Raw genomic sequence first — 20,523 nt, 5'->3', positions numbered from 1 at the left:
GGGTGTCCACAGGGGCTCTTTCTGCCCCTAACCAAGGTGGTTTCCCACCCGTTACGCTGCACAAAGCTCTTTTCCAGCCCCATCCTGGGACATGGCCCTGGTGGACACGCACCGTGGCTCGCGGTTCTTGCGCACCAGGCTGACAAAGGTCTCCACCTCCGTCTTCGTGATGTGCTTCTCCAGCAGCTTGCGGTTGTTGTGCAGCAGGGCCGTGATCGTGTCTTCGGCCAGGATGTCGTAGCCGATCTGAGACTGCATCATGCCAAACTGCTTGGCGATGTGCTCCTGCAGCGGGCAGAGAGAAGGTGAAGCAATGGATGGAGCTGCATCCTGCTGGGGGGCCGAGGTTTGGCAATGGCCCCCGTCAAGACCTCTGCAACCTCCCTAGGGTGGTGCAACGTGTGTTGGGATGGGGGTCCCACGATGGGGGCCAGGATGACCCAACGCACCTGGTTCTTGCGATAGTCCTCCTGGGAGTGCCGGAGCACGCGGTAGCACAGGCGGAACATGTACTGGTAGGGAGCGTTTTTCTGGTCCGAGAGCTCTTCCAGCCGCACCAAGGGCCCTTCTCCGCCCTTGTCCTTGAACGGGGCTTTCAAGATCCCAAAGATCTGCCCAAAAGTGGAGAGCATGAGGTGCCTCATCCCTCTCCTTCCCTCTCCGACGGACCCTGGCCATGCTTGGCAGGAGGGCTCATCATGCCACCACAGCACGAGCTCAAGGCAAGTTCAGCCTCTTCCACAGGGATTTTGGGGAGCCCTGGCCCCTGGTGTGGCCTCATGCAGAGTGGGACATCTCTGCCGGAGCTCAGCTCCACTCAGGCACGCTCCTGGGACCACTCACCTGYTTGAGGATGTTCTGCTCCCGCATGAGTTTCTGCCGCTCCCGGTTGGGCTTGGTCACCACGATGTCCAGCACRTTCTGACCGTTGTTGGGGACGTCGCTGACGAAAAACACCAAGTCCTCCAGCAGCTGGATCACGAACCTGCCAAAGGGGCACAGTGCCGATGGGGCAGCAGGACCCCACGCTCAGTCCATCCAATATACAACGTGCTGCCAGTGAGGTATCAGGCACATTTTGGAGGTCCAACAAGCCCATCTTCAGCTTCAAACCCTGCCGGAGATGCTGCTGCCTGATCCTCTCCCCCATTTGCTGCCCTGAAGCATGAGATTTTTACAGCCCTCCTGTTCCTAAGGAAACTTCATTCCCGAGCCAGGTGCCCCGGGTGACCGGCACGGACGTTCGCTCATGATTCACGCCGGGCTTCTGCACTGAACCTCGCTGCCCCTTAGTCACCTCAGCAGCACCGGCGGGGCGGAAGCAGCTCGCTCCGTCCCACGGGRTATCTGTGTTTGCTCAGGAAACGCCAGGAACCCACCCACCTAAAAATAATACTGTGACTAACGGGGCCGGCCCTATCTTGGGGCCATCTCCCCCTCCGCTGTTTTTCTAACAGCCAAGGAGAGGCTGGAGCGGCTCTGGTGTTATCCCGTTTCCTTGTCAGACCCCAGGGAATAGCAGGGAGAGAGCGGGGCTGGCGGCAGGAAAATGAGGCAGCGCTGGCACCAAGACCTGGGCAGRGGACCCCGTGTCACAGCGATGCTTTAGGGCTCCAAAGGAGCCAGGCACGGCCCCAGTTCCAAGGAGAAATGACACTTTATTCATTTATTTATTTTTTACCTCCTGTCATTCTGGCTGAGAAAACCTTCATTCATCTTGTCCACCACGTTGGCCAGCATGGAGCTGGCATCATTTGCAAAGTCCAGGTCGCGGATTTCGGACACAGGCACGGAGACAATGGCAAAAGCTTCCTTGTCCTCCTTGGTGGGACAGGTGCCGAGCTGGAAAGCAAAGGGGAGCCTGGATGGAGGGGTCTGCAGAGCCCAACATGCTCGGGGCTCACCCATCACACCTGCCCCTGCCCAGAGGAGCCAGTTTGTCCCCACCATTGCGCTCCAGGCTGGTTTCCTCCTGCCCCTTTGCATCACCTGCATATTCCAGCCCCCAAGGAAAAGGGATCTCCAGGGTGAGGAGGAGGAAGGAGCAAAGCTGGCAGGGCCCGGGGCACGCGGGACAAGCCACAGGAGGGAGAGCCAGCCCTACCATGAGGCGGATGGGCCGCTCCTCGTCGATGTCGATGGGCACGTTGGTGCTCTGGATCCACGTGTTGGTGCAGAGGTGGCGCAGCCTCACGTAGGAGTTCCTGCAAGCACCGCGGTGCGGCCGTGAGCAGCCCACGCTGGACAGCCCTGGCCCCAGCACCAACACCTTATGCTACATGACTAATCCATGGGGCTCTCCCTGCTTTCCTGTTTTGCAGTCCCTCAGATTTCTTACATTTTGACACAGCCCAGGGATAGAAGCGCAGACCACGGGCACCGAGCAGCACCCAGGTCTGCCCCAACGCATGCACTGCTCACGTACCGCGGCACGAAGGAGTCTGTCTTCTGCAGGGTGGTGGGGTCCAGCTCGAAGAGGGAGGCGATGTCGTTGCCGTGGGGCACGGCYACCAAGCGGTATTTGATCTTCTCCCCCGTGTTCCTGCGGCTGGAGCGGCYGCTGCTCCCCTGCACCAGGAAAGTGTCTCTGAGCGGTGCCCGGAGCGGTGCCCGGAGCGAGCCCGGCCTCGCCGCCCTGTGTGCACGGGGTCCGGGGGGATGCACAGCAGCTACGTTCAGAGCAGAAGCTGGCGCTTGGGCTTAGCAGCATGGAGAGGGGCTGGAAGAGCACGATGTGATACACGCGAACTGGGAGGCCACCCCATTTCCAAACCTTATCCCAGCAGAGCTGACAACGTTCCCTGCTAGTCCAAGTCTCTCCCCTGCTAGGCCAAGTCTCTCTCCTGCCAACCTCTGGCCTGGGATGCAACATGCACCGGGCACTGGGACGCTAYGCTATGGTGCTGGGCGCGGGGACGCTCTGCTCGGCAGCCCCGGGCTGTCCCTGTCCCCGCTGGCGGCTGCGGCAGYAAGCGGCTCCCCGTGCTCGCGGCGCGCTCTGCTCGCCGCCCTGGGCAGGCGCGGAGAGACGTGCGGGCTGGGGCAGCGGCGGCAGCGTTTCGGCTAGCGGGGCTGCACACAGCTCACCGTGGGCGCTGCCTTGGGCTCGGCCACGTCTCCTTTATAACTTGGGTTCTCCTGAAAAGTTAAAGAGGGAGATGAGAGAGGCTATCAATGCTCTGACTCCAAGACCCTGAGCACGGGGYGTTATCTCTACTCCTGCCTTCCTCCATCATGTCACCAGCAGCCTGAAACAGAGAGGACACCTGGAGAGGGGGCGGTGGGACATCACCCGCTGACGCATGAGGGATCAGGACAAGTGACCCGTGTGGCTCACAGACCAAGGGCTTGTACTCGTAGCGAGACGAGCACTTGCTGCACACCCTGCAAGGCCCCGGGTGCGCTCTCACCAAGCAAGATAAGATCAGAAACAGCAGCCCTGGATGGGGAGCTCTTCTCCTCTGCATATGTTACCTGAACAGCTTTGGTTTTAAGGCACCCAAATCCAAGAGCCATTGTGGAAATTTAGTGTCAGCCTCAGGATTTGCTGCTTTCCAGGTTAGCACTGGAGGCAGAGCCCTGGGCAGCCGCATTCAGTCATCATCACGAGTCAGGGAGACTCGCCAGCACCGGATCCGCGGTGCATCCGTACGGCCCTGACCGTGGTGCGGGACACGAAGGGGCTGTGGCAGCGCAGCAGTGTCACATCGGCTGCGTTTTGCAGCTGCTGAAACCTCTCYGTGCCGCTACTGGGAGGCCTTGACCGGCCTCAGCGGGGAGCAGAAATAAAAAGCAGCAGACGGTGTTTCCAGGCCTAGATTTTGCCAACACCTCCCACAGGCCAGGACAGCTCTGGATGCCACCAGGGACCAGAGGACGGGGATGGGGCAGCAGCAGCGGTGGGGCGGGTTCCAGCGCACCCCTTACCTCTGCCGCCAGGTAGTTGCCCGTGGCCAGGTGCTTGAAGCGGTACAAGCCGTTCCAGTGGCCAGCTCCGCCGCGGCACGGGTCRTGATGGACCACCTGCGAGAAGCACGGGGCTCACCAGGAGCGCCCTGCCTGCAGGCACCCCCCAGGGCACGCACGGCACCCCCGTGGGGCCTGCAGCATCCAGGCTGGACGCTGGGACAGGGACGCGCTCTCCGTCCCGTCCCCGCTCACCTCCACCTCCCACAGGGCGTTGGAGCTGGTGGCCGAGGTGGCCGACTGCCGCAGCGTGGTGCGCAGGAACACGTGCAGCTTGCCCTTGTACTCGTCGCAGGTGAGGAACTTCTCCTGCTCCGCGTGGAAGAGCCTCACCACGTCCCCCTGGCACAGGGACAYGGTGGTGAGGCCCATGGGACAGCAGCGGGGACCACAGGGACCCCCACATCCACCGCGACAGCATCGCTGCCCTGCTCATGCAAATCGCTACTCTGCACTCCCACTCTCCCAGCTGTAAACTGGTTGCAAAAATAGCACTTTCTGCCCCAGAATAAAGGGCGCAGCTCGTCCATGTGTTTAAGTCTTTAAGGCCGCTGGGAGGAGGACGCACGTGGGCTGGCGGGGAGAAGTGCACGCCTGGGGATGGGGATCTGGGAGATCAGCGCGATCGATAGGGAGGCAGCTGCATCCTGGAGCACCTCGGCTCCGAACAATAGCTCCGCGGGGAAAGTTCCTTTCCCAGGCACCGGTCAGCTCCACCAAAAGCTTTTTGCTGCTCCCAAACTTGTCCTCCGAGAGGGAAGCGGCTGGCGGCAAGATCGCGGGGGCGCCCGCGGCACGACGGACACCCCTCCCTTACCCCCTTCAGCACTTCCTCCAGGTGGTCACAGAACTGCATGAAGAGGTTGATCTTCCAGCTGGTGTTACAGTTGACTGAGTTCACCTGCGGAGCAAGGGAGGGAGCTCATGACATTGGAGATGGGGCTGGAAAAAAAAGCAAAAAAAAAAAAAAAACCCAAACACCCCCCAATCCAGGGAACAAGCCCCCAAGGCACCCAGCACCCCCACAGCCTCCCCGGTACCTCTTTGCAGCCGGCGTTGTCCGCGAGCTCGTAGTTGCTGGCGTGCAGCGGCTGCCCGGCGTTCACGGGGTTCAGGATCACCTTGTCCCCCACCACCACCTGGAAGGGACACGGGAGGATGAGGGGGGTGAGGACAATGCCTGTCACCCCAGGATGAAGCAACATGGGGCTCACTGCACTCGAGCCCCAACGCCTTTGCTGTGGCCTTGCCCACGCTCATGTTGTCTCCGTTGCTCCTCAGCTTCCAGAAGGGCTGGATGAAGAGCCAGGAGCCCTCATTGCCGGTGGCGTCCAGCGTCACCCGCATGGCGTTCTTCTCCAGCAGTGCCGGCAGCCTCTTGTTCACCGTCAGGTACTTGTTGCTCTTCATGTGCAGGAGCTGCAAAGCAGGCACCGACACTGAGCCGCCCACCGCAAAGCCTGGGGACTTGGGGGACCCCAGGGCCAYGAGACCTTCCCGCTCACATTTGCTCCCACCCCTGCATTTCCCCCCAAATCCCATGGGCTGGAGCAGGCGGGAAGCGGAGCGCGGAGCTCGCGGAGGGGATGGCAGGGCAGTCCCTACCTGGATGACGCTGCCGTACTTCACCACGTCCCCGTGCACCTTCTTGTTCTCCGTCTCGTTCTGCTTCTGCTCCATCTGGGCCGCATGCTGCCCGTGGTGGGAGAGGAGAGGGGAGCTCAGTGGGTGCCAGTCCCCCAGGGCCACCTCGCCSCAGCACGAGGGCAGGGGACAGGCTGGGACAGCACCCGGGCACATCTCTATCAGTCCAGAAATGCAGCACAAGGTCAAGTGCCAGCTGGTAGGTTCCACCAGGAAGCACCACACACAGACAAAGGGATGGGGAATCTCCAACCATTCCCGTGGCAGGGCCATGGGAATCAGGCCATGGAATCAGGGAATCAGCGGTGTGGGAGACATGGCAGGTTCCAGCCCACTGCAGCAGGATCCGATGCCCCTGTAGGGTGGGATCTGCCATGGGATGAGTGCTCAGCTCCTTCCCAGGAGCGCAGGGCCCCTCTCTCCAAAACCACAGGCATTTTCCATGCGGCTGCTCCAGCAGCCGGTGCCAGCACCTGGGCTGTAAGGCAGGAATTTGCTCCTGGGACGGGTTGATCTTGTCACCTCCTGCCCCRGGACACTGAAAGTGGGAACCCTGCCAAGCCTCAGGGGTCCAGGTCTGCTCAGCCCATGAAGTAGCAGCAGCTCCCACCAGGAATCAACCCGAGCAAGGAAAACCCTGTGGATGCGGCAGGACGAACGTGAGCATGGGAATGCGCAGCCCCGCGGAGCCCCGCGGCTCGGCAAGGCATCCATCAACACCGAGCTCCCCGGCATCCGGCTGCACCTACAATTATCCAGCTGAGAAAATACCAAGCCTCAAACCCACTTAAAAACAAAGGCACAAAAGCCCGAGCTTGGAAAGGCACCAGCAGGCATCTCTGCCTGCCGGCTTCTCCTCGCGACACCTGGGCTGCTGCTATTTCAGGAAATTATCTCCTTGGGTTGAAAGATGTTCTCAGCCAGCAGGAGATGCTGATAAATCAAGGCTGGATTTCAGTTCCCTGCCAGGACATCAAGGGGCTTCGTAGCAGAGCCAGCACGGGAAGTAAATTGCACAAACTCCCGGGCTCGTTTGCTGCTCTGCATTCAAATGCACTTGGGCACTTCCCAGAAGGGCAGCCCCAGGAGCAGCGTGGAGGAACAAGGAAATTCCACAATTTCTTTAAGACAAATAAGGCCAAGGTTCAGCCAGGCAGGCTCAGAAACGAGCCCGTCTCTCCTTGCCAGTGAGCACAGGTGTTGACATTGCAAGGGATACGCTAACCGAAAGTGGGAAAACCAAGTGTTTCCGCGTGTTATGTGGTTAGACGCAGCAGGATGCACCAACCACGGCCTGGCCTCTCCAGCAGGAGCTGGGATGCTCCTTCCAGACATTTTATTAGCCCTCGCTCACTAGGCTTGGTGCAGGAAAAACGGGGCTCTGTGCAGCCTGTACTCTGCTTGAAGTCTCATTAGATGATTTAACGAATCCCTCCTGAACTTCAGCTCCATGAATCATCCCCGCAGCCTTGCCAGCTGTCTGACACGGTTACGCAATGTTTAGCATGGGCCCTTTCCAAACCTTGTGGAAGTCGGCAGGAGCCTCCAACTTCCCTGGGCCCGTTGGAGCAGGTCCTGCCCGCAGCGTGTCCCAGCCCGGCGCGGGCTCCACAGCCACGGAGGCCTCGGTTATTTATGGCAAGCAAGGGGTTGGAGCGCAGGGAACAGCCTGGCYGTGCGGCCAAGGACAGACACGCAGGCATGGCATGAAAGCAAAGGAGCGATCGGGAACTGGAGATGGGAGCCAAGGTAAATCTGCCCCTTCCTAGGGAAAAGGGAGCCCATCCAAGGCCAGCTAAGGGCATCTCACAACAAGCACAGCCCACGGTGCAGCTCTTCTCCCTTGGGGCTGGGCCACCCCGGGGCTTCAGCCCTTCAGGCCTTGTAGGCACTGCAGCAAGGCCAGGCACCTTGCAGAGGTCTTCACCCATTTAGAAGATGCCCCAATTAACTGCAAGCTGATGGCTACTGGAATCCTTCCTCTAGCACTAGGTGGCTGTGGCTAATGGTCTGYGGTGGGAAGAGGGTGGTGGGACAGATAAGTGATGCTCTGGGTACTGTAAAATCCAAGAGAGGTCCTGCGCCCCCATGCATGCTGTTTTCCAGGACGGAAATCACATCAGGACCTTCCCAGCGGGAGGTTTGGGTGTCAGCCACCCAACCCTGCAGGCTCTTCGCCTCGGGGAAGGAGGGTGCCGTGTCCTCTGCTCACCTGGAGTTTCTGCAGCAGCACCACGTCAGCGATCTTCTCCTTGTCCTGCTTGGTTTGCTTGGCCTTCCAGTACTGCTTCTGGGCAGAGTAGCGGTTCATGGGACACACTTTGAAGAGGCAATCTGGAACAAGAGGAAGCTGGATGTGAGGCTGCTCGGCACCGCGCTCCACACCGGTCTGCGTCCCGCGGGGACAACCTACGGGGCAGGAGCACATCCGCCTCCAGGACACAGCTCCATGCCAGGAGCAGCCCCTCAACACGCAGAATGACACAGGTTCCTTCCGAGGGTCCAAGCCAGCCCTGGCCAGGGCGGGTGGCAGGTCCCATCACTCAATATCAGCTGCAGGATCAGGTGCAAATCTAGGTAAATCTGTCCAAGAGTACCTCCACTGAGGGACGTGCTTTAGCAGATGTGGTGGTGACTTGATGATCCTGAAAATCTTTTCTAACCGTAATGAGTCTACTCTATTCACTTCTTGGTCTCCTGATGGAAGCGTTCCTATTGGGAACGACCAAGCAGCTTGGGAAGGTAGGGGCTGGGTTGCCAGCCCCGCGGTGGCCATCGGGATACGCCACCGTTGCAAACGCCCTCCTGCAACTCCTCATGAAAACACTAAATCATCAGTGCCGGAAGCAATAAGCAACTGCTCCTATAAATCTGCATGCAAAAAGCCACTCTTCAAGGCCCCMAAAAACCTTGTTTGGAGAAGAAGGGTCCAGATCCTGGACCAGGGGAGTTGAAGCATGAGACCAAATCTCTGGGAATCTCAAGCCGGCGTCCCAGTTGGGATCCGGATCAGCAGCTCCGTGGGGCAGAGGGTGAGGGCAGGAAAGGCTCCTTAGCTGGGTCAGCCTAATTACTAATGAAATAGCAGCCCAGAAACTTCAGACACAAGAAGAAAATCATTGCATCTCTGGCGCGGGGCCGAGGCGCTGGCGAGCGCGTGTTTATTTACCTGGGAGTGACGAACACACCAGCGCGGAGCAGGGATCTCGCCGGCCCCGCTGCTGGGCCCAGGCCAAGTTTCACCTTTCGCTTTGCAGGTCTGTTTGCTAATGGCAGGTCCCGCGCCAGGGAGCGCGGGGACGCTGGGGTTTGCAAGGGGCCGGGGCTGCTGTCGGGGCGCTCTGCTGCGCTCGCTCGCACCAGGGCTAGGGCAGCCCTTCGGCTGCCTGCAGCACCTTGGTTTGTTTTCTTTACACTGCTAATTAGGCTGCAATAGCTGCTGGTGGAAAGGAGAAACTGGGGCATGGGGAAGAGGGGAAACATAAGATAAGAGTTATTAAGACATCAGTGCACAAACGGCCTTGCCTAACCGGTGGGGTGCTCTGATACCCCGGGCTGAATTTGGCTGCGCCCCATCTCTTGCTGCAAAGTTGTCCTGCAAGTGGGGACACCGAGGCACGGAGCAGTCCCGGGGGCTGGCACAAAGGCAGGCTCCCACGGCGCCTTTAGCACGCGGCGCTGCCGCCCTGTTTGCAAGGGGGCAGGAAAGCCGCGGCCGCRTGCGGAGCAGAGCGCGGCCAGGGCGGCAGGCGCAGGGGCGACGGCGCCCGCGGAGCCGCGCGGAGGAACCGCCGCGTCTCCGGCAGCGCGGGAGCGTCCTGCGGCACCGGCGCTGCCGGCTGCGGCTCTGCCCGCGCACGGGGAGCGGAGCCGCTCGCAGCCCCCCGCTGCCCTCCAGCCTGGGATCCAACCCCATTCTTGGCTTTTCCCGAACATGCCTGGACGCGGGGCTGGGAAGAGCCTTGCGGGGAGGGAAGGAACTGGGAGAAAAGCAAATACAGGAGGCGCCAGGCACCTCTCGGGGCCCAGCCCAGGCACCGCGCGGGCCAGGCAGGGACAGGCTCCCGCATCGCCCAGCGTCTCCACAACCTGCTTACACCCACGGCTCCCTTTGGATGCAGCGCTGAGGCACAGAGGGAGCAATCATCTCCCCTTCTGCAGCGCCAGACAAGTCCCCATGTCCCCACATCCCCAGCGGAGCCAAGAGCTGTGGCCACRTTCCGGCAGTGCAGGATAGGGCAGGGAGCGGCCACAGGATGTGGGGACGGCGGCCGCACATTAAAATCCTCTTAAGCCCCTTGCTGCTGCTGCAGGGAAACAGAACGGGTCTGTTATTTTTACCTTGCTCGCAGCGATAGCCATCGAGCAGGGAGACCGCTACTTTTCCGGCCATTAAAAGCAGCGGCTGGATATCCTGATAGGGGTTGCATGGAGCAGAGCGGAGTCTAGACCAGACCTGGGTCTGGAAAAGAGATTTGATGCCCGCCCATGTCCGGGCAGGGAGATAGCGGCACGCTGGACGGGGACCTGCTCAGCACGGCCGCGGGAGCACAGGCCTCCCCGCAGCTGCGTCCAGCTGCTCCCATCCGCGGGAATGGCCACCGATGTCCAGGAATGCAACAGATACCGGGAACCAAACCAGCCTGGGATGCTCCTGGGGAGCAGCCTCCTGCCCTGCAGTTTGCAGCGTGCAGCACACGGGGCACAGCACAAATAGCAGCTCGGGGCAGGAATGCGGGGCAGCAACGAGACCCTCCAGGCTCGGAGCAGCCGCTTCCTTGCGGCGACTCCTGCTCCGATGGGGAGCCACATCTCAMGTATTTGCCTCCTGTCCTGCTCCAAGAGCCGCCGGCACCTCGCAGACCTGCCCCGGGGCTTGCAAAACCACGCAGGGAGGCACGGGAGCGATGCATTCCTGGCCCTCCGCTGACTCACCCGCTTTCCGGAGGGCCCAGCGCTTGGGGCTGCCAGGCAGGGYTTAACGCCTCTCCCAGCCTTGCAAGCCGCAGCTTAATCCCCCACTCCCTCCAAGGCGCGGCCCTAATTAGAGCTTAGAGCTAACGGGCTTGCAGCGAAAGAGGCGGCGGGTGCAGCYGCCCTCGTCCCTGCCCGCGCTCCCRGCACGTGGGATGCTYGGCCGTGAGCATCCCTAGGGACACRGCCCAGGAAGAGGGCGCGCRGGGGCTCCGATCTCACCTCGGAACTTCTTGGGCGGGTTGTCCAGGTCTCCGGCCGCTGGCTCCACCACRCACCGGTCGTCCACCAGCCTGCACAGGGGGACAGGAGCGGGACAGGGGTTGAGATGGCAGCGAGCGCGGGGGGTCCCTGCCCTGGCCGCCCTCCTCCCCATTTCACCAGGAAAAACGGACTCTGCTTTCACTCAATGAATTTGCACATGGAACTGGGGGACAGCGCGGCCAGAGGCTCCAGGGCACCCCCCAATAACCTTTATCTCCTCAGTGGGGCCAGCTCTGTCCGCTGGACACATTACATCTCCCTATCCCCCTTTCCTTGTTTTCCCAATGTAGAGCCAAATCCCGTGGGTGCTGCCCTGGATGCCATGCGCCTTCCCCGCCACTTTGGGATGAAGGGGATGCTGCCAAGGGGAGGAACTGGCCAGGCCGGGCAGCACCAGCATCTCCTGACACGTGGGATGGCCGGGCACCGCGGCGGAGCTGTCAAGGGAAGGAGGCGCTCCGGCGGGACGGACTCCGCTCCAGCGGGACGGGCTCTGCCGGCTCCTATCGCCAGATCCGCCTCTCTGCCTGGGGYCAGGAGGTGCGGATCCCGTCCCCTCCTGTGCCAGCCGGGATCCCCGCGGCCGCCCAGCCTGTGAGCGGAGCAAGGAAYGCAGCCAGGATGTGATCCCGGCGGGAGCACCGGCGGAAAGCCAGGACCCGGGAACCGGAGGCGGGATGAGGCRCGGGAAAAGGAAGTGAGCTTGGATCCAGGCTGGAGCTGCCAGGCCGTGTGCCAAACACATAGTCACATATGTGCAAAACGGTGGCTACAACAGTCACCCCGTGTTGCTCCAGGACTGTAAAACCCAGAAATCCATCGGTTTCCAGTAACAGCTCCTGGAGCTTTTTGCTGCACAGGACCTGCCTTGCGCCTGTGGTTGGCAGCGTAAGCAGCACTGGACTCGAGACCTAACAGGCCTTTTCCATGGGATGAGACAACAAGGATGGAGTTGGGCACATTTCCCAAATTCCTGTGGGGCTGAGGCTTGGAAAGGCAGGGAAAGAGATGAAGAAAGAGGAGCGAAACGGGAGCAGAGAGGAGGCAGCTGGCGCCGAGGGCTGTACCCACGTGCGCGCCCTGCCCAGCCCCGCTGCCGGTGCCGCCTGTTTCGGTTTCCACTGATGTTGCTTTTACAAACCAGGGTTGCACAAACGTTGCTGCAGCCAAAGGAGAGTCCTGGGGTATCGACGCAGGCAGCCCAGGTCACCCGCGTCTCCCAGACCGGGATTTGCAGGGCCGGGATCTGCAGCAATTCCCGGTGCCSAGTGCGAGCGGCAAAGCAGCAAGCGCCCCATTCCCTCCAGTGCCTGAAGGAGCAGAAAGCTCCATTGTGCACTTAAAAAAGGTCTTCCGTCATGGCTAAGGGTCTCCAAGGAAGCACCTGACCTGTGCAGCCCATTTCCAGTGCCGAAGTAAACAGCRCTGCTTTGCAAAACTCAGGAATCTTCCACCCACACCAGCTCCRGCTGGAAAGTTTGCCTGCAACGTCTCCATGCCCAGCGCTCCTGATCCACAACACGGGATGGGAGATAGAACCCGCCAGGCTGGAAGTCTTCATTAGTTAATAATCTCAAAGCAGTTTCAGCATCTTTAATCCCAGGATTACATGCTTTGCAGGAGTACAAAGTGTTTTTTTAAAAACTGATACTGCAGCTTAACATCCTTCAGGGAAAAACTGCTGAAAATAAGAGGATCCTGACGTGCTGGACATGAGTCACCTGTGTTGCCGCTGGGGCCAGGACACAATTTGCCTAAATAATCTATATTAGAGCAGAGCTGCCTCCGTTGCTGGAGCTGCAGGAGCTCTGCACCCTGAGCAGGATGCCGGGCACGGAGGTGCCGACCCGGCCTTTCCCGGGTGTCCATGCAAATACGGACAAGGAGACCTCAAGAGAACCTTGGAAAAGCCGCAGGCTGGTGCATGGATAACCCACCACGTTGTCCCTTTTGCAGCGCCGGGTCCCCATCCTGCTCGTCGCCCTGGGTGCGGCGGCRCACACAGGCGAGCATCTGGTTAGCTTTAAGCCGTGCAAGCCGGCGCGAGCGGTTCCAGTGGGGCTTTCGGCATGCTCCAAACCGAGCACAAAGTGATCTGCTGGAGCGGGGCCAGGGCGCTCGGCCTGCGCGAGGCAGAGCCGCCGCCGCCGCTCGGGGAAGCGGCTTTCCCGGCGCTGGAATCCGCACGGATCCGACGGCCCCGGCCATCCTCGGGGACGGCAGCCAGCTGAGAAGGGAAGCAGGAGAAGGGAAACACGGAGAGGGCTCCCGCGAGCACTGCCGGCCCTGCCACGGGAAGGGGCCCGGTGCTGCTGTCCTGCTCCCGCCCGGAAAGCGGAGTCGGAGCCGGACGGGGGACGCAGGGCACTGGCCATGGGGAGCAGGCGGGCGGCGCGGTCCCRCGCACATCCCCCGTGTGCCGGCACCAGCTCTCCCGGCCCGGCAGCGCTGCAGTTACCCTTTAACCAGCGGCGCTGCCCGGAGCTGCTCCACCCTCTAAAGCCACCCGCAATCACGGCTGCAGCCAGCAAAGCTGCTCCTTGAGTTCAGCAGCTCCGCTCCCAGCCCTGCCCCTCCGCAAGCTGCCGGTCCCCGAGGGTCCTGTGGGGCAGCCGGGGATGGGAACAGCCCTGGAGCTKGCACCTTCCTGCTCCAGGGGATGCAAGGTGGGGGGATATCATGTCCCAGGCTCCGGCATCATGCACTGGAGCAGGAATTGGGTTGAGGATTCCAGGTTGCCCTTCCTGCTCAGCTTTCCTTGGCACAGACCCCACAGCCTGCCCAGGCTGGCAGCGACTCCTCCATCCTAGAGCAGGATCCAGGCCCGCTTCAAGGAGGTGCTCCCTTACCCAGGTCCAGAAGAACCAGATCTCCCGGAGCAAACCTGGCAGGGGCGCTGGGGACACCCTGTTCCGGTAGCAGCAAGGCCAAGCCACTTGCTCCATCTTGGGCATTGCAGCTCGCCGGGGTGCTCAGGCCAGCGCGGGCCCCTCCAGTCCCGCGCCGGAGCGCGCACAAGGATTCCCCACCTCCAGCAGGATGGTTTCCCCCCATAAAAGCACCCGCCGCTGCAGCCAGCCCCACGGGAGGGCTCCTGCCTGGGGCTTTGTGGGCACAGCTTGGAGACGGAGGCTGAAGTTCAACCTCTGCGCCAGCCCCCTCCATCACATCCACACCTTCCCTTCACAAAAGGAAGAAAACGACCCCTTAAGATGACAGAATTTTTTGAGAACCGCACTAGCGAGGAGCCCGATGCGGCTCCGCTGCTCGCACTGGCTCCCTGCTCCGCCAAGGGACCTCCTCGGTCTCAGCAAACCTGTCTGCAGAGCCAAGCCCCGTCCGAGCAGCTGCTGCAGCTGCAAGCGGGACAGAGAGCAGCACGGGGCTGCACGTTCCCTACAAATGTTCTTCCAAAACCTGCCACGCGTCCCCAACACGGACACCTGGGGCAGACAGAGCCCTACAAGCCCTGGTGGCACCTCTGGAAATCCCTGCCGTCTCTCTGCAGGGAGGAGAGAGAGGTTGGATGGACAGCGCTTCCGCAGAGCGCGCAGCCAGGCGTGCAGCACCAGCGCCGGGGCAGCCGAGCCCTTTGCCTTGCAAATGAGCCCCAAGGTCCCCAGGGCRAGCAGGGCGAGCAGGAGCGCTCTTGGTGAGTCACCCCAGCCTTATCACAGAGTGGTTTCAGGTGTGGTTGGGTCTCCCCAGTCCTTGGGCACAAGGGAAAACAGTGGCAAAGGGTGGGAAAACACCTGGGTGGAATGGAGCTGCAGGGAATGGGGCTCCCAGCAAAACCCAGCGGCAATACTCAAGTCTCTCAAAGGCAGCCCAGCTTTTTGAATGCCCGTAAATAAGATGAGAAGCACCCTGCAACAGRGGGACGTGGGTGCCAGAGCTGCAATGAGGCTGGTGCTCCAAATACAAAACACCTCTGGATTTGGCTCCTGGGGAGCTGCTGGGGCTTGCTGCTACCATCCAGCGTCAGCTCCTGCTGGATCACCCTCTGCACGCGATTTTGGGCACACTCGGGGGGCGCATGGAGCAGTCACAGCTTTAGTGACGTYCTCCCTCGTGACGTCGTGTGTCAGCATTGGGGTGACCTCTCCAAAAACGGCCTTGGGGAAGCGCTCAGGGCCACGGGCCAAGCCCACGCACGTGCCCAGAGGCCGCGGTGCAGACGGGCTCACGCTCTGCACCGGCAGCAGGGACCCCTGCGCTCCACGGTGCCACGCAGAGATATTTGTGCCCGTGCACGCGCGGCAGCGCGGCCTGGGGCAGCCTGGGTGCAGACTCGGGTGCGCATTGAGTGGAAGGGTGGAAGGCTGCATGCGCGGAGCGGCTGCGCGTGGGCGCAGGTATGCAGGGCCGCGCCGCACGCGGGCGTGTGGGAGCGAGTGCATTCAGCCCCGCTTATCCAGCCGGGCAGCTCCTGGCGCACGGAGCCCGTCCCAGCGCACATTCCTGGCGGAGCTCGTCGCGCACGCCCGGCGTGGGGCGGCCGCTGGCACCGACCCGGCTCCCCGCAGCAGCTCCAGYCCCATGCAGGGCTGCGGGCCAAGGTTTGCCTCGGGAAGCCGGATAGCCCCTGGAGCAGCGGCGTTCCAAGCACATAAGCAGTAACTCCCTAGGGATTACCCCATGGAAAAGACCACTTGCACCCAGCAGACTTGAGCATATTGGGACACAGACTCTCCTGGCAGATGCTGGCAGAGAGGGAAGCTCTTGGCCAGGGAAGGGCACATTCAAAGGTCTCATCCTGGCTTTGCCCACCTGCTGCTTTAGCAGCACCCGCGGCTTGCACAGAAGCACTAGGGACATGGGACAGGTGCCCAGGGACAGGGGACAAGAACAAGGGACAGGTCTGCCTGCCCCCCAGACCCTCATGCTGGTGGCTGATGCATCCAGGGGGCTGCAAGGAGGTGGCTCAGCCTGGACCCTCAGGGCCACTCGGCTCCCCCAGCACTGGCCAGGGCCACCTCGGGCTGATGCCTCCTGCCCAGAGGAAACGCAGCCGGTCAAAGCAGAGCCCCGTGACAGCAGGCAGCGTCCCAGCAGAGAGCAGCCTCGGCCGCACAGACAGGGCRGAAAGCGCTTGGAAAAGCCCTTTAATCACCCGGTGCCCACAGGGAGGAGCGAGGCTGCCTAGGTCCCTGTGTCAGCCTCGTGCATCACCCTCTCTCGTCCCACCGGCCCCTCACACTGCCCAGTTCCTTGGAAAACTGCAAACTTTCCCTGGCCGCTGTTTCAACCCATCTTGTCCCCCCCAGCCCTGCAGCCAGGAGAAGCTGCTGGGCAGCTGGAGCACAGGGTCCCCTCTGGGCACCATCCTGTCCCCAGCGGCAGCCCRGGGGACGGGACAGGACGGGACAGGACAGGACACCGGAGCCACGCAGCCTCCCTCTTCCCTTCCCTTCCCAAGAGGGTAAATAACCCCCCAAGGGGGCAAACAACCCCCCGTCTATCCAAAGAGGGCTTTGGGGCTCACTCACCCCAAGGTGCTGATGAAGCCATTGACGGAGCCCTCAGCGTAGAGGGAGACGATGTCCCCGACGTGCAGGAAACTCGACATCTCATTCATGATCGCCTCCACTTCCCGAGTCACCTCCCGGCGCAGAAATCCAGCATGGGCCCCGGCAGGGAACGCCGCTCCGGAGGTTTTTCCCAGGCGCCGAGGGCACGGGCACAACTCCTACATGTGGCGCGCAGGACGCGAGCCAAGCGAGCCCGGAGCGCGCCGGGGCAGAGGCTCAACTGGAGGCTGCTGGAGATGCGAGCGGCGGCCCTACCTGCAGCCAATGGAGAGCGATCAGGAAGTCCCGCTCGCAAAGAGAGGAGGAAAAAAAAAAAAAAAGAAAGAAAGAAAAAAGCATGCAAATATTTTTGGCCTGGGAGGGGAACCGAAGCCGCTGGGGGGGTGCCCAAAAGGAGGCCCCACCCTTCGCTGCCACCTCCCAGCACTGCGGCGTGCCCAGRGAGCCGGAGCTCACGCGGGGAGCGGAGCGCGTCCCGCCAGAGCGCGTCCCGCCGGGCTGCCCGGCGCTCGCCCCRTGTCCGAGCCCGTCCCTCCATCCCGCCTCGCTGGGGGGCTCCGCACCCGCCTGGCACCGGCACCCGGGCGTTTCCCCTTGCCCGGGGCAAGCGGCTGCAGAGCCAGGTGGGCACCRAGCAGYCCAGGCGCCCCCGTYCCCCCATGGSACGTCCCGGCACTGCCCRCGCTGCTGCTGCTGCCCTGGGCTGCCCCGGCTCTGCCGAGCGCCCCGAGCTGCTCCCTGCCAGCAGTTGCTCCCCGCCGGGGCGCGGGGCTGGGAACCGGTGCTGCCTGCTCGGCAGGGCAGCCCGCAACGGCTCCCGCCGGACTGTTCCGCCGCAGACGGGCGCCGGCAGCAGGGAGCCCCCGCGCAGCCGCCCGACGCGCGGGGCCCCRCTCCCCTGTGCCGCCTCGCCCCGGCCCGGGTGGCTGCAGCAGCCTTTGCCCAGCCCCGTGCAAGCCGGGAACACATCCCGGTGCGCATGAGACGCCCGCTTCCAACCTGCCCAAAGCAACAGGGGGCCGGGGGCTCTCCCTGCACCCCCAAACCGTCCCCCTCGCCCAGTGCAGAGGGACCCTTCCCCGAGGACCCGGCACAGTGGGTCGGAGTTTTACCCCCGCGGAGGCGGCTGCTGCCGGTCACCATCCAACGGGATGCCGGACTGCCCGGACAGCGGGGCTGGCCTCCTGGCAGTGCCCGTGCTCCCCATTCACCCCAGCAGGAAAGCRCTGCATCCTCGGAGCATCTTCTGGACACCGCAAGCGTCCTAGTTCCGCGCTTTAATTAAACTTCCCTGCTGCAAAAACAATATTGGAAGTGAGGGGGAAAAATAACATGATGCTTTTTTGGGTTGATTTCCCTCCTGTCCTCTTTTCTTGCAAACAAACACACAGGTTTTGGAATCTAAACCTTGCCCTAAATAGTGATTTTTTTTTTTTCCACAAGGAAACGGACAGGTCCCCTGGCAGAACAAAGGGGAAAAAAATTAGTGCAATTCCTCCGGGGGAGATGCGAATTCAGGTCCATCAGGATTAGCTGCGTTTTCAGCACAGGACAAATTTAGAAGCCTTTATCTCAGGGCAGCAGAGGGGGAAAAGAAAAGATCATAAGGAAAAAAACTTGTTCCTCCTAGAAGCAAATGAAGGTTTCAAAACAGGAGCTAAAAGCAAATCCTGGGGAACGCAGGACCAAAACCGCATGTGCAAATCGGCTACCCAAACCAAATGCCACATCTTGGCCGGGGGGCACCCTCGCATCCATGGTGGGGCCACCACGGTGCTCCTGGTGCCACCCRTCCCCCCCAGTGCCACCATGGAGCTCACCAAGATCCCAGCGGTAAAGGCCACCTGGAAGTGTAAAACCTCCTCGCGCTAAAACCTGCACCTGGCCCCGCTGCTCCGGCCCAGCAGAGCCACAGAGCAGGACGGGYGCAGCTGGGGCCTCCTCTCGGAGCCGGGCAGCCCCTTCCCGAGCTCTGGGAAGAACCTCCCTGTTCAGACCTGGGGAAATTGGGCAATTTGGAGCAATCAGTCCTGCCTGTTCAGATCCTGCTCTGCACCTGGGGTCTCCAAACGCACCCACCTGCGCAGCACAGTGGGGCATCCCAGTCTGCTGGCCCTGGATGGTGACAAATCCGGGTGACAGGGACTTCAGGACAGCTTTGTCCCCACTATGGGCACAGCAAAGGACCCTGAGCACCTGCAAAACATCACTTTGCTTGCGCCCATCCAGCGGGTGCTCCTAGAAGGAAACTGCATGTGAATCCATGCGCTGACGTGCTGCAGAGGCCCCGGGAAGCGACCGGAGCGGCTCCTCAGCACAGGGATGGGAATGGGGCCGAGCTGCCCCCGGCTCTGCCCGCCGCTCAGGGGAGATAGAGCAGTTAAAAATAAGAGCGCTTCCTTCCTCACCCCCGACTTTGGGCCACACCATAAATAAAACCCGGGAGTTTCTGCCTCCCGGAGAGGAAGCGGCTGCAGAGGGGAGGCCGGTGAGTCAGTCGAGCAGCCGYGGTCCCCGCGCCCGGTCCCTTGTCGCTGGCGGGGCCCAAGTCACATTCCTTTCACATGCTGACACGGCTCCTGGTGGCAGTGGCCCGGGCGGCGGGGCCCGGGACGCTCCCTCGGCACCGGCTCCTCCACCCTCAAACCTCCCACCCACCTTCGCCCAGCCGCGGGGTTTGGGCCCCACGGGCTCCTGGCCGGGCGCTCGGCTGGAGCTGGAGCTTGTCCTGAGCAAACCCTGGGAGCAAGGATGCCGGAGCGGCACTTGGGGAGCACGTCCTCACCAGGGCTCATCCCGCTTTGGGAAACAAGCTGGGCTGGTGGAGCCTCCCGAGCATCCCGGAGCGCAGCTCTCTGTGGGCACTGCTCGCAGCCCGTCCTCTCTCTTCCCCCAGGACACATCGGCACCGCGAGGGGAAAAACGTCCCCGAACTCGCTCAGGGGAGCTCTGTGCAAATGGCCACCATCCAGCACGGCCGTTGGAGCAAACCCTGAGGCCGGCAACGCAAGGGTGAAGCCGCCGGGAAGGGGAAAGAGAAAAATATCTGCCGGCTCCTTTGCCAGAGGCGGCGGGAGGGAAACACTCGGGCCCTTGTGTGCGGAGTGGCACGGGGACGCAGGGCGGCCCTGCAGAGCCCTGCACATAAAGGGAGATTCTTTGCCCTCAGCCGCTGCCCGCGTTGCCCCTGACCCCGCTGCTGCCCACGGGCACGATACGGGCGGGGGACAGGCTCTGCACGGGCGCCTTTGGTGCCCCCCATGCCAGCACCCACCCGGAGCGGGACAACGTCAGGGCTGGAGCTGCTCGGGAAGAAGAGGAGGCTGCTCTAACCTCCTTCCTCCTCCCTTAGGGTAGCGGAGCCCAGAGCAGCCGCCTTGAACACAAGTGCTGCTGCAGCGCAGGACGGGGCGCCCGCAGCTCCCRCGTTCCCCACGCGGCAAAGCCCGAGCGCGGCGGCCTCGGGAAGGTGACCGAGCTCTGCGGCGCCTGCACGAGCCCCCTGGGGCCCCTTTATTAACAGGCCGAGAGCAGGGCCGGTCCCTCGCGGCCGGCCCATCTGTGTCCCGCGCAGGGGGACGAGCAGCCCCGTCGGACCGCGAAATCGCTGCCAGCGGCGGTGACTTTGGCCCACGTCCTCCAAGGCAGCAGGTCACCTCGGAGCACCCAGCCTCCATCCTGCTCCTTCCCTGCCTCGGGGCGCTCGGGATCGCCAGCTGGGAGGCACCTCCCTGCTCCACAGGCGGAGGAAAACAGRGCAGCGTGGAGCCGGGCCCGGGGCAGGCCGGATGCCCGCGGAGAGCAGCGGGAGCCCTGGCTCGGCAGGGAGCCCCCACGTCCCCCCGGCACCCTCCCTGCGAAGGGTTAAGCATCGGAGACGCTTTGTACTTGGGTTTAAAAATACAGCAACCCCCCCGGGCCGCAGCGCAGCGCCGGGCAGCCTGCAGGTACATTTCCACAGCCGAGCCAATAACCTTCCCCCAAGGGAAATTTAGGGCTTTTTATTTTTCTGATTAAAAGGGGAAAAAATAATAGTGGGGGATTAAATATAGCACAGAAGGAGAGAGCAATTAGCAGTTGCCGTTGGCGACGGCAGGTTCGGGCCGTGCCGCAGTCGGCCGGGCAGCCAGCGCCGCTTCCCGCG

At 62.2% G+C, this 20,523-nt stretch overlaps 1 protein-coding gene across 1 annotated transcript in view; it reads right to left on the bottom strand.

Annotated features, from left to right (window-relative positions):
- Window positions 1–16,467, bottom strand: part of ITPR3 (inositol 1,4,5-trisphosphate receptor type 3) — a 36,806-nt gene extending 20,339 nt beyond the window's left edge. The window contains exons 1-16 of the mRNA XM_026053141.1: window positions 16,338–16,467; window positions 10,807–10,877; window positions 7,823–7,944; window positions 5,572–5,658; window positions 5,221–5,385; window positions 5,007–5,105; window positions 4,784–4,867; window positions 4,162–4,308; window positions 3,928–4,023; window positions 3,088–3,138; window positions 2,426–2,568; window positions 2,105–2,204; window positions 1,682–1,842; window positions 844–985; window positions 450–611; window positions 113–285 (exon numbers count right to left, since the gene is read on the bottom strand). Coding sequence (XP_025908926.1) covers window positions 113–285; window positions 450–611; window positions 844–985; window positions 1,682–1,842; window positions 2,105–2,204; window positions 2,426–2,568; window positions 3,088–3,138; window positions 3,928–4,023; window positions 4,162–4,308; window positions 4,784–4,867; window positions 5,007–5,105; window positions 5,221–5,385; window positions 5,572–5,658; window positions 7,823–7,944; window positions 10,807–10,877; window positions 16,338–16,426 — 1,892 coding nt within the window. The 5' untranslated portion in view covers window positions 16,427–16,467. The remainder of the gene's footprint in view (window positions 1–112; window positions 286–449; window positions 612–843; window positions 986–1,681; window positions 1,843–2,104; window positions 2,205–2,425; window positions 2,569–3,087; window positions 3,139–3,927; window positions 4,024–4,161; window positions 4,309–4,783; window positions 4,868–5,006; window positions 5,106–5,220; window positions 5,386–5,571; window positions 5,659–7,822; window positions 7,945–10,806; window positions 10,878–16,337) is intronic.
- Window positions 16,468–20,523: the final 4,056 nt, after the last annotated feature.

Source organism: Nothoprocta perdicaria, unplaced genomic scaffold (assembly GCF_003342845.1).
Source record: "Nothoprocta perdicaria isolate Ctin4 unplaced genomic scaffold, notPer1 scaffold_97, whole genome shotgun sequence".
In the NCBI taxonomy this organism is placed as follows: domain Eukaryota; kingdom Metazoa; phylum Chordata; class Aves; order Tinamiformes; family Tinamidae; genus Nothoprocta; species Nothoprocta perdicaria.
The sequence above is the reverse complement of the archived record's forward strand: the minus strand, read 5'-3'. Positions and strand labels throughout refer to the sequence as shown.